This window comes from Anoplophora glabripennis, unplaced genomic scaffold (genome assembly GCF_000390285.2).
Source record: "Anoplophora glabripennis isolate ALB-LARVAE unplaced genomic scaffold, Agla_2.0 scaffold276, whole genome shotgun sequence".
NCBI lineage: Eukaryota > Metazoa > Arthropoda > Insecta > Coleoptera > Cerambycidae > Anoplophora > Anoplophora glabripennis.
This window is the reverse complement of record NW_019416521.1, coordinates 127,998-145,621: the sequence shown is the minus strand read 5'-3', so window position 1 is coordinate 145,621 and position 17,624 is coordinate 127,998. Positions and strand designations below refer to the sequence as shown.

The window sequence follows — 17,624 nt, the reverse complement described above, 5'->3', positions numbered from 1 at the left end:
AAGAGCCTACATCCTCAATATCATCTACAGTTAAATTGACTAGTTCATCAGTTCGACAAGCTCCGGCAATCCCCAGAATTAATCCAACCTATAAAAAATCAAAATACTTAATAATTGAAATACCTAACAACAAAAGTAATCTTACCTTAATCATTAAGAATTCTTTGTCATCTGCACTTGATAGAAAACGGTCGATTTCACCCTTTGTCAATATTTTCGATTTTTTCGCTTGATATCCGTCACCGGTTCTTTTCAAAAATGCGATCAGCTTGGGGAATTTGCTTATATCTATGTTGTCGTAAATTATCAAGCATGACTTAACCATAGAATATTGCGCCCATAATGTGGAAGACTTGTAATTCTTTGCATTTTCACTGAAGTATGCCAACAAAACATTCTCGCTGTATACTTGAACATTTTTCTCGGCGCACCACTTTTTGAACCGATTGTAGGCTATATCGTATAAAGATCTTGACTTCGTAGGCAGCAAATTGCTTATTGCAATATTTGCAGCCTCCACAATCTCTTCCGACTCACAATTATTCATTGTGCACTAAACAAACTTTAAACTAAACCAAACTAGCACCTTAATTTGACAATTCTTTTTGTTTGTTTATTTTGTAGTTATGACAATAACTCAACGACTACTAAATAAATGCTCAAATCCGAATACAATAATTCTGGTGCTACTTACTTCATAATGACAAAATATGTGTTTTTAAGTTAATGAGACCGTGGAAAAAATAGTATATACCATTCGGGAGAGATGCTATTTTGTCCTCGGTGCATTGTAGCCCTCGGGCTTCAAATTGCACCTCTGCCAAAATAACGCATTTCTCTCCCTTATAGTATAATGTACTATTTTTGACTCGAGTAAAAAAACTATTATTCATAGCGAAAAAAAGTTTATACAAAAAAGGTAGATATTAAATAAGCCTATAAAATGAGACAAGTCCGATTAAATTCCGATAATTTAATTTAATAAATATTAACATATTTTCAGTCATTTTTAAACAAATTAAATTTGAAAAATTAAATTCTCAGTAAATGCATGTCAATACAATTATTTAGGTACAAAAACAACTAATGGTCGAAACTCTACAACGCCTTTGAGCTTGGGAAAAATCAATTGAAAATAACATCTTCTTAGATAACAAATTCCGCCAACGCCAAACTAATGAAGCCTTCGAGCTGAAATTTTTACCACTTATTAAGGGTGTAAAAAGCCTCAAAAATCCTGAATTACAAGTGTCTGTGATGAAAATTGCATTAATTATTAGCAATTGAAAAAAACGGCCATTTTCGACCATTTTTGAGCTTTTGTGCATAAATAAATTATCGGAATCTAATCGGACTTGTCTCATTTTATATGCTTATTTTATACCTTTTTTGTATAAACCTTTTTTCTCTATGAATAACAGTTTTTTACGCGAGTCAAAAAATCACTTTTCCATAGCTTTTAACAAAGTTTCCCAACTAGCCTCGAGTAGATTTTTCGATATTTTGTTTATAACACGTTTCTGAACAATATTCCGCAAAAAAAAACTTCTAATAGTATTTTTTTCCCAAAAAAAGCTATAATGACTGGCCTATTAAGGGATGAAAAAAAAAATCTCAATTGATTTATTTTTCTATTTTACTATTTTCTTGCTAATGTATGTTAAATATTCACTAAGTCGTTATTAGTTATTTACACCATAAAGGTGCCAGCCCGAGAGGAGCGAGGGCTGGCAATAGTGTCCGAGGCTGGTAAATTATACTTAACTGCTGCGCGGGGTATAACATTTTATCTGCTCCCACAATTCTTTATGGTTCATGAATTAAAGGTTAGGTTTTATTTTTTGATATATCTAGAGCATCTAGATGTCAATACCGAACTTGCCTTTAGTTTGGCATTATCTGAAATCTTGCAAAGCCGCCTTGGTTGTTTAGATTTTGTCGTTTCTAAAGTGTTTATAAACAAAGCTATATAAAAGTTGCAATTTTGCTGGTTTTGTATTGTTATTTCTAAATGATTTCTGATTTTCAAATAGAAAGTGCAGCAAACTGCGAATTTTTATTGCCCGAGAAGTCGAAATTTCAAAGAATGGTGCCAGAACAAAAATACTGGTGTTTCTGAAATGTCACTGCTAACAAATTCATGGAGAAGTCAAGAACTTTAAAGTCACCGGCGAGTTTGTGGAGTGAATACTCATTGATTAAGTAAACTATTTTCATAGAGGAGATGAACATATTTGTAGCTCCCTAAGGCGTTGTTTCACATTTAATGTGTCTCAAAACAATGTGATTATAAAAAAAACCATACCAGTAGCACATTGATATTCTCTTCATAATTGTCGACACGTTCGTCTAAAATTTTTATGCCACCTTGGTGATGACTGGGAAAAATACTAACAGAGTTATAAATTTGCAGTAAACAACTTATTTTTCATTACGGGATTTTTGGAACATAATTGCACTGTACTATGTTTTACATACCAGACATACTAGATTAAAGTATTACTTTGTACAGTCGGCGCCACCCAAATGTGAACTGGAATATTGTACCGTGTAATTTAAACTTCAATTCATAGTCGTCGCAAAATTTAATAGTTGTCAAATATACAGGGTGATTCATTAACAATGGGAAAGTCGAAAGCTGAAGATACTACATATGAAATGGTGACGATTGGCGCAAGCATGCTTTATCCGAAAGTTAATAGTTTTGGAAATACAGGGTGTTAAAAGAAAATTTTAAATCGTTTTTTTTGCGATTAATCTGAAAATATGTAGATTATGAACTTGAAAATTTGTGAAACAATTTTTTTTAGGCGACGAATAAGATGCGTGCTGTAATTTCAGCATTGCTCATAGAGGGCGCCACTTACGACCAATTTTACCGAAAATTTAGTTAATAACTTTTTACCCTGTATATTTAACAAGAAACTTGATTCAAAACCTGAAAGAGTTATCATTTTTGCATTAATTATGTACTCTTGTTTCATGTCGGTATCTCGATTTGTTTTCGAGAAAAATCGATTTAACGAACACTACGTTTTGATAATACGAGAAATTAAAAGCGAAAGAAACCAAGTGTTTCTTCGTGTTATTACAACAATTAACAATAAAACAAATAAAATACATAATTATGACTTAAAGTAATTGTTCGAAGAATCCACCGTTGATTTTTTCGATTTTTACAATAATAATCATGATTCATTCGATTTGTAACTAGTCATATTTTGTAAAATTTAATTACAAAAATTTTTTTCCTCTTCCATTTTCGCCTAAAATCAACTCTTGAAAAGATACATAATTAAATAGGAAGAAAAATATGACACTTTGTGCCGCCAAAAGTTAAGCCCACGTTTTATTTATGCGTATAGAAAAATTTTCATTTCTAGTGATATTTGAAAGCCAAAAAGCCAAAAATCCCCGTGGATATACGAATCACCCAAATATGGATTCTTTGAAACAGATACCGTCTGGACTATTAGTATGTTTTAAAATAATAATTCCCCCACCTTAGTCAACCAACCACAAAAAAATTAAATGCAGTCATTGTTGTCTCCATATCTTCCATCCTCTATGACCAAGACCTAAATTTTACATCACATCTGCAATTTTAATTGTCGGTGTTGATTATTATGTAATAAATGTTCCTTATATTTGCTATTTGTCTTTACTCTTATTGATAAGGCCCAATAAGTGTAGAACTGCTTATGCTTCTTTTTAGAAAATTTAGAACTAATACTTACATTTATTTTAGAGTTCTGGAAAGCTCATCGATGTAAGATTCCTGGACTTCCAACTTGCCAGACTGGGATCTCCAGTCTGCGACCTCTCTTACTGCTTGTACTCCGGTGGCACCAAGGAAACCTTCGACGACCTGGATCATTTGCTTCAGATTTACCATGACAGTCTTTCAGAAAACATCAGGGCGTATGGGTGTGATCCAGACGAACTGTACCCTTTGAAAGCCTTAAAGGATGATTGGAAGGTATACTTCCACTGGGGAGTTAGATTTGGTTTCTCGGTTTGGAGAGGAAAGCTTGTTTACGATGATGAAGTCCTTGATTTGACTGATGTGGCAACGGAAGATGGTGAAAACGTTCAAAAGTTCACGGACACTAAGTTTGACGAGAAAACTTTCAAGGAGAGGACCAGGGATATAATTTTACATTTATATGAAAATAATTTACTTTAAGGAGTTGTTTTACGTTAAATAAATCTGTCCTTGTTGACTTTCTGATAAGTTAATTTTAACTAAATTAAAAAACAAAATCAATATATTACAATACAATACAATGTAAGATAATTGAGAAAGCAGAACTGTTATCTCTAGAGTTAAAATTTTAATTGATGTTTAAAACCATAGGGTTTCAATATAAAGTGAGTGTTTTCAAGAAAGTTTAAAAAAACATTTCTTTTAATCAAGGAATGGGAAACATTCAATGCTGAAGCTGCTTGCCGACTTGAATTACGTGGGTTTTCTTCAAATTGAGGCAGTACATTTAACATTATTATTACTCATTGCATTGGAAGCTTCTGTTTTATCCGGCGTATACATATTAAAATCATAGCATATTTGAATAAAGAATGAAAAAGCCTTTTAAATGAGGTATCACAAGCCCCTACCCCCCATTTAAAAATGTAGGGGTTGCAACTGTCACTTGAAGGAAGATGAAATTTTTGTGTTGCAAGATGTCATTTCAGAATCCAAAATCAATGTGCCTCGAGACTCTTTTTATAAATATCCAAAAAACAATAATCCAATGACACTTTCTGACTATCCTCCTATTAGTATCCTACCTACTTTGTCCAAAGTACTGTAAAGATTTGTCAATGATCAGCTGAATGCTTATTTAAACGAAAATCACATTTTACCTAGTATTCAATCTGGTTTTAGGAAATTGCATAGCACTACAACTGCTTTACTTAATGTTACGGATGATATATTTCGAGCAAATGATAATAGTTTCTCTACATGTTTAATATTGCTAGACTTCAGTAAGGCTTTTGATACTATTGACATTAATAATTAAAAAATTAAAATATTTTGGAGTTAGCAACGTTGTACTTTCATTTTTTTCGAGTTTTCTTTCTAATCGGCGCCAAAGAGTTTGTTTGGAAAATTTGTATTTCTGTTTTCGAGATGTTAAACAAGGGGTGCCTCAAGGTAGTATTTTGGGACCTACATTGTTTTCAGTATATACTGCAGATTTTTTCTCTTTTCTCAGTTACTGTAAAATACATCAGTATGTTGACGACACACAATTATACTTTTCTTTCACATATGAAAATTTTTTAGGGTCCCCTGATTGTATTAACTCTGATCTAAATACTATTTCCCATGTTCATATGCTAGTGTATTCAGTACTAGCATATGATAGTGCTCATATGCTAGTACTGAATGAAAATAAAACTGAACTTCTGCTCTTTGGTTGCAATAGACTGAACCTTATGAACAGTCCTGATTTTCAAATAAAAATAAATAAAAAAAACCTGCCAGTTTTTGTAAAAATTTAGGAGTGTTTATTGATGGCAATCTTAGGTTTGATAAGCATGTGAGCAATCTAGTGCAAAAGTCTTACAGTAAGCTGAAAATTTTGTATATGCAAAAGGACTTCCTGACAAATGATATAAAACTGTTGCTATGTGACTCTTTAATTTTGTTCTGTAATCTGCTAACTCATAGCAGATTTATGTATATAGTACCTAGACATAGGACAACTCAGTTTGAAAGTAGTTTTACGTATAATGCATCTAAGGTTTTCAATGATATCCCCACGTTTATCAAGTCTGCTCCTAATATTGATACATTTCGAGGACTGGTCAAGACTTGGATTATGTCTAAACGTATACTATAGTGATTGTATTTTGATATAATGTGATTTATAAGTTATTATTATTATTATTATTATATGCACAATAATTGAGATACTGAATTTATTCTATTTGGTTATTCCACATTGCATACAGTGTGTACGGGGTATCTTGGAAACTATAAGAGATAGGAAAATAGTTAAATGGGGAAAGTTTTGGACGGTTAAGTAGCTAACTTAATGGGGCTTGCAGACTGATCCTAGCTCTTCAGGTGTTTGAGTGATTTTGAAAAGACGTAAATGTGGCGTTTTCGAAAATCGTATTTTTATAATCTGAAAACATTTATTCACAGTAAGATTTCGAAGTCTTCGAATAAAATCGTTTTCTTGAAGCCCCTGCGCAATGCTCGGCTTGTATAGGTGATATGTATTTATTTTTCTATAAAACCTGCTAATTGTTGTTTTTGGAATGTTTACTTTTCTATTACATACCCTTGTTGACTATGTTAGATTATTGTTGGAATAATGTATTATTTGATTGTCCGGGTTATTATTGTCTTTTGCATAGTTGTTATCGTGTGGCTTGTTGAAACTTCCAAATATTCTCAAATTTGTCATAAGTTTAGAAAAATACCGTTGATTTGGTGGTTGTCTTTCGGTACAAATCCCAATATAATTGTTTAAAGCTATAGTTGCATTTCTCTCAGGGCATAATCTAAGAAAAATTTATCACTACCCAATTTCATACTATGACCCCCTTTTCTCGCAATAAGTACCCCCTTACAAAACATTATTAATCTAAATATGAATTATTAAAGTCTTTCACAGTACATAATTTTCGAAAATTTTGAATAATTTTTCATGTTTAAAAAAAATANGCATATTCTAAAATAAATTAATTACTACCCAATTTCATACTATGACCCCCTCTTCTCGCAATAAGTACCCCTTTACAAAACATTATTAATCTAAATATGAATTATTAAAGTCTTTCACAGTACATAATTTTCGAAAATTTTGAATAATTTTTCATGTTTAAAAAAAAATAAAAAAATATGCAGTTTGTTCTTTATATTTATACTTAGTACATATATTATTATGACAAATTATGTATTGAAATATACCTAAACATTGATTCAAAACTATGATCTCTTATTCCAAAAATATGTATTTTCTAACAAAGAAATTGCAAAATATGTGCTACAAAAAAAGAAGAAAAATGTTTGAAAATACGCATTTTGAAACCTTTGGTATACTCAAGTAGTCATATTTATGAATTATATTTAATATAAAAAAATGGTAAGTAATAAATTCTTCAATTAAATAGAGTAATTTAAAAATTTATCACCACCCATTTTGAGTTTATCACTACCAAAACATGTTATCACTGCCCCATAGAATATGCACTGATTTCTCTTATTCTTTAATAATATCACAGTAACATATCACATTTTTCTTCACTGGAATAATGCAAAGCTATTTTGACGATTTTAAAACAAGTGTCATTCTAACTGTTAACAATATAGCCAGGAGGAAAGGAAAGTTGGAAGCGACGTTTTGTTTCGGCAAGCTGAATTTACCACCATAGATGCTAATTATTAATATATTAGTTCTACAGTCATAAAAATGGGGGGAAGATTGTTTACAGTGTGGTTAATTGTATAATTTTTACGTAAATTCACGTTTTTCGCTTATAACATTTTTCCGTTCATTTCCACGAGAAAACAGTAAACTACTTTTTTTCCGTTTTCAAAAGACCTACAAAACCAGCTCAGCGTCAAGATTCATTGAAAAACAAAGGAGTTACAGGACTGTCAAATATATTATTTTCAAGCGAATTTCGCTTATTTACCGGCAGGTCATCGTCAATTTCTTCAGACTCGCTATCGTTCGCTTTTCCCACCCTTCCGCCAAGCCACGGCTCACCGAAAATCAAACGACCCAGTTGTATAACTAGTATACAACGTTTTTTATACTCTTTACGAAATAATAGCAATAACTGTTATTAAAGTGTTCCATATCGTTATTAGAACATCTAGGTACTGGTTATAAGTTTTATAATAATAAATGTATTAAATTGTTGTATACTCTGTATGAGTTAAAAACATATGACATTAAGTTTTCAGAAATTTTATTGGNTTATTTAACGGCAGGTCATCGTCATTTTCTTCAGACTCGCTGTCGTTCGCTTCCCCCACCCTTCCGCCGCGCCACGGCTCGCCGAAAATCAAGCGACCCACTGACTTTTAACAATATTTCTTATTCACTTAACATACTTCCACAAATTTTACCTGGGAAAGTACTCGGGTTGCCGGTTATGACAGTAATTTTTTTTGCCGCTACCAACCTAATTTGTTTAACAATAGGCCGTCAACTTTGGCAGTCTGTAACTCCGTAGTTTTTCAACGAATCTTGACGATTTTTTTTTTAACTTAAAACTCTTTTCATAAGCTTTCCGAATATGTAATAATATATAACTATATCACGCTCGTGCGTCGTATATTTCATTTTGCAACTAAGGTTAAAAAATAAAAAAAAAGTCCAGTTTACAAATTTGAAATTAAAAAAATGATAGATTTTTTAGATAATGTATTATTATGAAATCTACCATGAAAAAAATCAGTGCGATTGTGGAAGATCCTCGTGATCGTCCAGATTAATAATTAGTTAATTTGTTTATAAGGCCATAACTTGTAAACTATTCAACTTACCGATTCCAGATTTCGTGTGAGTTAATAGATAGTGATAAGGAATGAGAGGATGCGATGTCAAAACGTTCTGGTAATAACAACGCAGTTTATAAATGTTTAATTCAAAAGCACATAAATAAATTTCTTCTGTTTATAACTTTTGATCTAATCAATATTTGGTGCTCGAGGGCTAGTTTTGTAAGTCTTTTGAAGACGAAAAAAAAGTACTTTACTGTTTTCTCGTGGAAATGAACGGAAAAAGTTATAAGCGAAAAACGTGAATTTACGTAAAAATTATATAATTAACCACCCTGTAAACAATCTACCCCTCATTTTTACGGCCGTGGAAACTAATTGTACATAATATTTAGCATCTATAGTGATAAATTCAGCTTGCTGAAACAACAAGTCGCGAAATGGTGATTTCTCAGCTTATTTTCCTGTCCCAAATATTAATGTAGCTTTTCTTCGTGACATTATTGGTAAGTTTTTATAAAAATTTGAGATTATTCAATAATAGTTTAAAAAAATTATGCGGTGTTGCTAGATTTATTAGAAATATTAAAATATTGATTTTTGAGGTTGTTTTTGATATTTTTTATTACTTATATTATATCATTGAAAAGCCAAAAAGTGCTCTATTTGCTTAGTTTAGAGTTCAATATGACGCCCATAAGAAAAAAGAAAGTTGATGATGGTTATTCGCAACCGAAACTTCGCAATGAAAATATTAATATACAATGAAATTCATCGAAAAAACTCGCTGTGAAGAAGTGTTTTCAGATTTAAAAAATTTCTCTAAATAAAAAAGTTACTGACGATTTTCTAAAACGCCACGTCTACTTTTTTTGTCAAAAAAACTGAAAAACCTGACGAGCCAGACCGGTCTGCAAGTGCCATTATGTTATAGCTGTTTTACATTGACAACTTATTGATAAATTAATATTATAATTAATGAAGTCGCTTCATCAAGAAATTGGACAAATGTAATGCACCAAATCTGCTGTCAAACAACTTCATGAATTTATTCATCAAGTTCTTGACGAATTAGAGCATGTTCTAATTTTCGTCAATTTCTTCGTGAACTTCGGAAGTACCAACCCAACAGATTTCCAGCCTCAGATCAGTAATGAGGTTATGTTATTGGAATACGTCTTAGATTAGGAAAGAGAGTGGATACCGCGCATGCCATATACGCTCGTATACTGTACCGTTACAACATTTGAAGCGGCAGCCATTTTATTTGTGGCTCAACAAGCTAGTGGATACTAAGTGATTTTTTGTGTTTTTGTGAATAACGAGTGTAGTGTATAATAAACAATAGTGAATTTTATAATGGTGAATTGTTCTGTATATAGCTGCAAAAGTCGCAGTGAAAAAAAGAGCCCGGAATCACTTTTCACAGGTAAAAACAATAAGAGCGTATCATAACGAATGATGTTTATGTATTTTTTTTCTGCTAAAACTAATTTTTGAATCAAAATATTTTAGTATGTATTTGCAAGCTGCATATTTCAATTGTGAGTTTAATTTTATACGATAATTTAATTATTTTCATTCATAATTTGATCTTCAAAGGTCGTTCCTCTGTTGCAAATGTAAATTTTTGCAGTGGCGTAGGCATTTATTTTCTCTTTAGCAGAATACAGAATAAGTTTTTTAACAATTACAGTTCATATTTCTATAATAATTATGATTAATTTAGGAGTAATAATATATGATTGGCGCCATTAAAGTTTTCTGTTTTAAAAATAAGAAATTAGAAATGAGACCAATAAAAATTGATAAAATTGTTCTAGCTTTCCTAAGGATTTAGAAAAACGTAAACTATGGATTTCCAATATGAAAATTGATGTTTGGGAGCCATCAAAAAATTCCAGACTTTGTTCCAAGCGCTTTGAGGAATGTTATTTTTACAAAACTGACACATTCAAGAGTTCGTTTATCAGCTGGAGCAATACCAACAATTTTTCTTGAATTACCAAAATACCTGCAGCTACTGCACGTTCATTAATATGTTATTATTTTATTGATGTGATTTTAATTTACAAATTATGTAATATTATTGACTGTCCAAACCTATTAGCTTTAATAAAGTTTCCCTCATTAGTTTTATTTTAAATTAAAATAAATTTTACGTGTAACATGTATCATATTTATACTTTCATAAAATCAGCAACACAGGAGATTTTCGGAATAATATTTAAAGTAGTTCGATTAGATTAAACGGGTTTGACACATACACACTTGATACTACTACACTACAGACTACTATTACAGAGATCGGGCCTGGTATCAGTTTTTTGCAAAAACAGTGCATTTTTAACAGACTTATTAAGAGCATCTTTTTGTGTACAAAAAAATAACAAGCGTGTTCAGCACCAACAAAAACTTATCTGTGTCAAATTTTGATGAAATATATTGCGTTTTAAAAAATGTACAGCCAAAATTTGATTTTTAAAAATTATCTTACACACTCTATATCTCCAAAATGGGTGGCCTTACGGCATAAGTTTATTAAGCAAACCCTACTTATTTTTCAATGTTTTATCAGCTCTAGCAATATTGCTATGCCTTTTTTAAACACGCTGTATGTATATTTATAATTTTATATTTCTCTTGTTCCTGCAAATCAACATGCGATACGCCACTGGGCCTGCCGGCTATGTGGCAGATGGTAACAGCAGAACCTGCGCTGTTAGGCATCCACTCTCTTTCCTAATCCAAGGAATATGTAAATAATTGTGTGGCGTCGTACTAGTTTTGCATTGTTTTTACTAATTTGTTACTTACAAAAACTAATATTTATATAATACGTGTCAGAACGATATCGCTGTTGTATCACTACAATTATGAGTGGAAAGGTGACATTTTTTAAATTTATTTGCTTCTTTGATTCATTGGTAGAACTGATTCATACGTCAAAAAACTTGACAAAGTCTGTAGCAGTGTAAAATCACACTGTTTACCAATAAATTCGTGAATTAATTGATGAANCTGGTCATCTCTGGAACGGCTCTGGGACGGCGCTTCGAAAGGTCGGCGAAATTACATCTTTGCCGGCCCCTGGTGGCGGATCCATAGAAAATTCTGCCCTTTTGGAGGCTGATTCGTCCGAATTGAGTGGAGGCGGTTCGAATGAGCCCGCTCCGAAGGTTGAGGGTCGCCGGGAACCATTAGTGGGTGGTGGCGCCTCGAAAATTAGAAAGATTAGCTAAATTCCACTTTATCGGCTCTAGCATCCGATCCTCTGGAATTATCTTCGGTTTCGACTTAGTTTCTGTCGAATTGGGTCGCGGCGGTCCTAACGAGTCTATCCAGAACGTCGTAGGTCGCCGGGAACGATTGAACAGCTGTAGCGGCTCAAAATATAGAAAGATGAGTAAATCTTTGATTTATCGGCTCTGACTGCCGATTCTTTAGAAACGCGTCTTATTTCGACTGGGTTTCTAGTACTTGGACTGCGACGATCCTTACGAGCCTATCCAGAACGTCGTAGGTCATCGGGAATGGAAACATGCGTAAAATTCCAACTTTCCGTTTTTTCGCGTGTCCGTTTTCATGGTAGAACCTAGGGGTTTCCTATATAGGTCTAGCATGCCTTATCTCGTGCTTGGCTGTCGCAGAGACGTATTAATGATCATTTCCAGCCAGGTTGGAAAGATTGGTGAATTTCGAAAACGCTCGAAAAACTTGTATTACGACAGTATCACCAAAATAGTCCACACTGTATAAGCACAGTTTATTATGGGTAGGTAAATATTTAATTTCAAATTATTGCGTAATATTATTTAACGCGGCCTGTTTCATGTTCGTATTTTAAATAGTGTATCAGCATAATATTTATTTTTATTAGGCATGCATCTACACGAGTTAGATCTGTTATCTCCTCTGATAACACTACCGGCGAACGACGCTGAATATCAATCCAATACCTCTGCTATTTATTATATATAATTAGTAACCCAACGTGGAGTTCAGTGAGCCATACGACCCTGGCGAGTGTGCGTTCTATTATTAAAGAGAAAGTGAATGAATTCGGCATAAAATGAGTGCCATCATTCCTTTGAAAGTCTACGAGATTTTAAAAGAAGCAGTACCTGGAAACATTGAAAATTTTCAGTGTTTGTGTGACGCTAACAAGAAAGGTGAAGGTTTCTCGGGTAAGACGTTCTTCGTGTCCTTGCGTTGCGAGACAAGAATACCGGCGGTCATCTTGACTTTGTAGTGAAACAGGCTAATCCTGATGTAAACGCCAGAGAGTTTCATCCAGTTCGAGAAGCTTTCCTTAACGAAATTTACTTTTATACAAAACTGTGGCCGGAGTTTCAGAAACTCCAAGAGAAAATCCCTCCCAAGCTTCGTATCAACCATCTACCGAAATGTTTAGCTGCGACTCCTCAAGAAAACTTTGAACGAATTGTACTGGAAAATTTGTGTTTTCAGAATTTTGTGATACATGACAGGAAAAAGCCTTTCCATAAAGACACTTTTGAATATATTTTTAAGCTGTATGGCAGACTCCATGCCATATCTTTCGCGTACAAAGCTTTGCATCCAGAAAAATTTTCCGAATTGTCTAATGGTGTGATAGATGTATGGAGTATATACCTCAGCAAATCACTCTTTCATGATGCCATTAGAATTGCACACGAGCAATCCTTAAAGTCTCTTCAACCTGGAGTAGACGATGCAGTTATTGAAAAATACAGGCATTATATTAAGAACGGTGTGGAGCTGGCTCAAAGGAGTTTGATCAACAGTACTTACACTTGCATCATTCACGGTGATTGCTGGAGCAACAATATGATGTTCAAATATGATGTAAGTCTTTAATTTTAAGAACAAATTTCCAACGTCGTACAACTTTGTATTGAAAATCATTTTCTTTTTCAGGAATCTGGAAAATTAACCGACCTTAGGCTTTTGGACTTTCAAAATGTGAGGCTAGGCTCCCCCATCAGTGATCTTTCTTACTGTTTGTATTCTGGAGGTACCAAGGAAACCTTTGACGACTTGGACTGTCTTCTTCAAATTTACCATGACAGTTTCTCAGAAAATCTCAGAGCATTTGGTTGTGATTCAAACGAAGTGTATCCTTTGGAAGACTAAAGAAAGATTGGAAGGTGCATGGTCAGCTCGGACTAATAATGGGACTTACGCAATGGCGAATGAAGCTAACTTACGACGGTAATACTGTTGATCTTACTGATATTACTGACGACGAGGGACAAGCGTCGAAAATTTTCGATGCCGATTATGATAAAGAAACCTACAGGAAAAGAGCAAGGGATATAATTTTACATTTTTATGAGAACGACTTCTTGTTTTAAGAGTATGTATATAAATAATTTGTATTATAACAAAGCACAACACATTTGTTATGCCATCTAAATTTGGAATAAAACTTAGTTACGGAAGCTGGGTGTGATATATCAATTTAAACAATCTAACAATTCTGCTGGTTAAGGAAGTTTTCATTAACTATCATACAAGGCTATTCTACTTAATTTTAAACGCAACGATACTGATAGGGTGGGGGAAGTGGCTATTTTCACATCTACTAAAACAAATATTATAAAACACTAGACCGTAGTTATGAATATTAAGAAAAAACACATATACCTAATGCGTTAATTAGAGCAGTGCAAAATTGGAAAACAAAAGAATGAAAAAATGGTGATTATTAAAATTATATAATAGAATTCAATGTTGTTGGTCATGTAATGTTGTAATATACATTATACAAGACAAGAGGGTGGAGAACATCAAAAGAATTTTATTTTATGGAACTATCGACTTTCGTTTTTGAGGTACAAGGTGTCAAACATTTTATAAAAACAAATTTTAGCCATAGCTTTTCCAAAAAATAATGTTGTAAGCTAATGTCATAGTTGAAGAAACACCATAATTACAACCAAAATATAGTAGAAATATGGTAGCTATAGCCATATGAGTAACTAAATAAGATGGTTTTATTCTGTATCTTCTGTTGGCAACAGCGGCAGAGTACGCCATCTGTAGTTACTGTGGCAAACGATACACTCGGAAACCACAGACCATAAAATGATTAAGGAAACTGCATAGGAAAACACAATTAGAGTAACTTCTAATTCTACTTTCTAATAGATGTCGCTGCACCATAATGGCGGCAAATTTAAAATAATAAAATACACTTATAAATAAAAAGTATTTCATAAGTAATACATCACAAAACAGCTGTTAATGGTTTGTTGATAATTAAAATTAAGGTGAACCATTGACAGTGGTTTCATGACCCACTACTTATAAAACACTTTAATTATCACTTGGTTAAATAAAACAGTTAGAGCAGTGATTTTTAGATGTCTGACAAAAAAAATAAAAATTCATTCTGTTGTGAATTTTAAAATATCAAAAAAGTGTACATGGAGACTCTTGTTATTATTATTTTTTTAAAGAAATCATTATTAAAAACTGCAAGTTTAAATTTTGTTAAAGAATTATTTACCTGCCTTTATATAAAATAATATTACACAGTTACCTACTTGCCAAAAATAATTTCGAATTCGAAATAATGGTCATGTATCTTTCGTAAACCTTGAAAGCATGTAGATTTATCAATTTCATAACATTTTACTATGTGACTGAATTTTGCTGATTTATTGGTATTTGGTATTGGTGGTTGTATGAGCAGCTCAGTTGGATACCGCCACTCACTATTAATTATTTTTTGTAGGATATTTTCTTTTACTGTGAATAAAGGCATATTATTATTATTATTATTCTGCGAAAATTTAATATTATTGTTGTATAAAGCATTTCTTTTATTCTTAAACAAACGAGGAACGTCAAAAATGGAAATAATTTCCTTGCCATTAACATTATCTGAAGACTCGGAAACTAACTGTCTGATAGCTGATCTGTTAGTGGAACCTTGATCACAAACTACAAATTATTTTTAGTCCAGAAGATTGCAATGCCGAAATTATTTCAAATAACAAAATTTTTAGGTCCTTTGTTTTTATAACGGGTTTTGTGAAATAATACGTTATAGGTTGCTTCCAATTGCATTTTGTGTGCCCAGGGACCCAGGATCGACATATCCCGTTACTTGATCTTTACAAGTGTCATAATTTAGACCAACACACAGAGCTATTTCATTAAATAGTAAACAACAAACTTTATCTCCTGTAATCATTTTACTAACACATTCTGATAATTTACGTAACAACTTTTCATTTATTCCAACATCTAACGGTGTTTGGCCTAAATATTTCCTTATGGAAGATTTAGAGGGAACCACAAAAAAATTCTGTAAAAACTTGTGGCACCTTGGCCCACGTGTGTAAATTGCTAAAGCAAGTGCTTTATTTTCTGAATTATAGAATTATTTCTTTTTGCAATTTTTAATTTGTGATTCAATAAATTTCACTCCTACTGGATCAAGATGTTGACTTAATTTTGTAAATAAATTAGAATAGGTAATACTACGAACATGAGACAAATTACTTTTACATTTTAATAGTTTCATTTTTAATTTCAAAATTTGAATATTCTGTTAACGATCTAGATGATACATTTTTTTATGCTTATCTGAAAGTTGAGATATTCTCTCAAATTTCAAAGTTTTTAAAAATGTTCTTTGTTTATTTTTTGACTGAAAAGATGTGAGGCTTTGACAAAATGAGCTATCAAGTGATGACCAGTATTGATTCCGCTTCATTCAACTTGCTATCAGTAATCTCAGTAATGACACTGATGCTCGCAGTAGCACTTATAGGAAACTTGGAACAAGTATCGAAACATGTTTTGGCAATGGGTGATCTAAAGATTAATACAAGTAAATTATCTCCAAAATTTGTTACTTACAGAGATTCCTCGGATTTTATTCATGTTGAATTTAAATTCGACTTCGCATTAATTAATTGGGATTATTTGTATTCTTTAAGTTCTGTAGATGAAATGCTAGTATTTTGGAGCCACAGTTTACTGTCTGTGTTTAACATTCATGCTCCTTTAAAAACTGTTCAGGTTACTAAGAAATATGCTCCTTGGCTGACGCCTAATCTTAAGCTGATGATTAATCTTAAAAAGGAAGCGTTTCGCAAATTCAAAAAGACAAAACGTTGACCTCTCATAACTATTACATATAAAGAGTTACGTAACTTAGTTAACTGGTCAGTTAGAGTGAAGAAGAAAGCATTTCTTCACTATAAATTTTTGAGCGACGAGTTGCCCCAATCTCCTGGTTGCATAGACAGCACGCCAATTTTAAATAAGTATAATGGGAAATTCTCTTGTCACAATGAATTTAATTTTAAAAGTGTTACTAAGGATCAAGTTGAGAGCATTTTATTTCGTATAAAAACTCAGGCAATGGGATCTGATTGCGTTAATAAAAAAATGTTGCTTCATGTCTTTTCCTTTCTCAGTGATCATTTTACATTTATTATAAACGAATGTCTTTGGACAGGTGTTTTTCCAGTTTGGAAAAATTCTCATATACCGTGTCCGAAAAAAAGTAATCCGGTAACTCTTTCAGGTTACCGTCCCATTGGCGTTTTACCAAACCTTATCTAAAGTGCTTGAAAGAATTATAAATAACCAGCTTAATATCTTGTTGAAGGAAAATAACATTCTACCCCGTATTCAATATGGATTCAAAGAATCACACAGTACAAACAGCGCTGCTTCATGTCACAGATGATATATTTAGAGCAAATGACAATAACTTTAATACCTGCTTAGTTTTATTAGACTTTAGTAAAGCGTTTGATACAGCCTGTAATTCCGTTGTTTTTCAACGAATCTTGACGATTTTTTTTAACTTAAAGTTCTTTTCATAAGCTTTCCGAATATGTAATAATATATAACGCGTGCGTCGTATATTTCATTTTGCAACTAGGGCTAAAAAATAAAAAAACTTTTCAGGTTGCAAAGAAATGAAAAAAAATGATATATTTTTCAATGTATTATTATGAAATCTAACATGAAAAAAAACCGTGCGATTGTCCAGACTAATAATTAGTTAATTTGTTTATAAGGCAATAACTTGTAAACTATTCAACTTACCGATTCCAGATTTCGTGTGAGTTATTAGACAGTGATAAGGAATGAGAGGATGCGATGCCAAAACGTTCTGATAATA

At 32.5% G+C, this 17,624-nt stretch overlaps 2 protein-coding genes across 2 annotated transcripts in view; both read left to right on the top strand.

The window, feature by feature from the left end:
- The window catches only part of LOC108907571, a 6,990-nt gene extending 2,756 nt beyond the window's left edge, over positions 1 to 4,234 (top strand). Inside the window, exon 2 of the mRNA XM_018711311.2 lies at positions 3,749 to 4,234. Within this exon, the coding sequence (XP_018566827.1) occupies positions 3,749 to 4,186 (438 nt within the window). The 3' untranslated portion in view covers positions 4,187 to 4,234. The remainder of the gene's footprint in view (positions 1 to 3,748) is intronic.
- Positions 4,235 to 12,542: 8,308 nt separating this feature from the next.
- Positions 12,543 to 13,627, top strand: LOC108907558. Its single transcript, XM_018711296.2, has 3 exons — positions 12,543 to 12,618; positions 12,663 to 13,318; positions 13,391 to 13,627. Exons 1-3 carry the CDS (start codon positions 12,543 to 12,545, stop codon positions 13,604 to 13,606), a joined length of 948 nt encoding a protein of 315 aa, XP_018566812.1. The 3' UTR covers positions 13,607 to 13,627.
- Positions 13,628 to 17,624: the final 3,997 nt, after the last annotated feature.

Coding starts and splice junctions, on each gene's coding strand:
- LOC108907558 (XM_018711296.2), top strand. CDS start 12,543: ATGAGTGCCATCATTCCTTTGAAAGTCTACGAGATTTTAAAAGAAGCA. Junction 12,619..12,662: donor AAACATTGAAAATTTTCAGT/GTTTGTGTGACG, acceptor TTCTCGGGTAAG/ACGTTCTTCGTGTCCTTGCG. Junction 13,319..13,390: donor ATATGATGTTCAAATATGAT/GTAAGTCTTTAA, acceptor TTTCTTTTTCAG/GAATCTGGAAAATTAACCGA.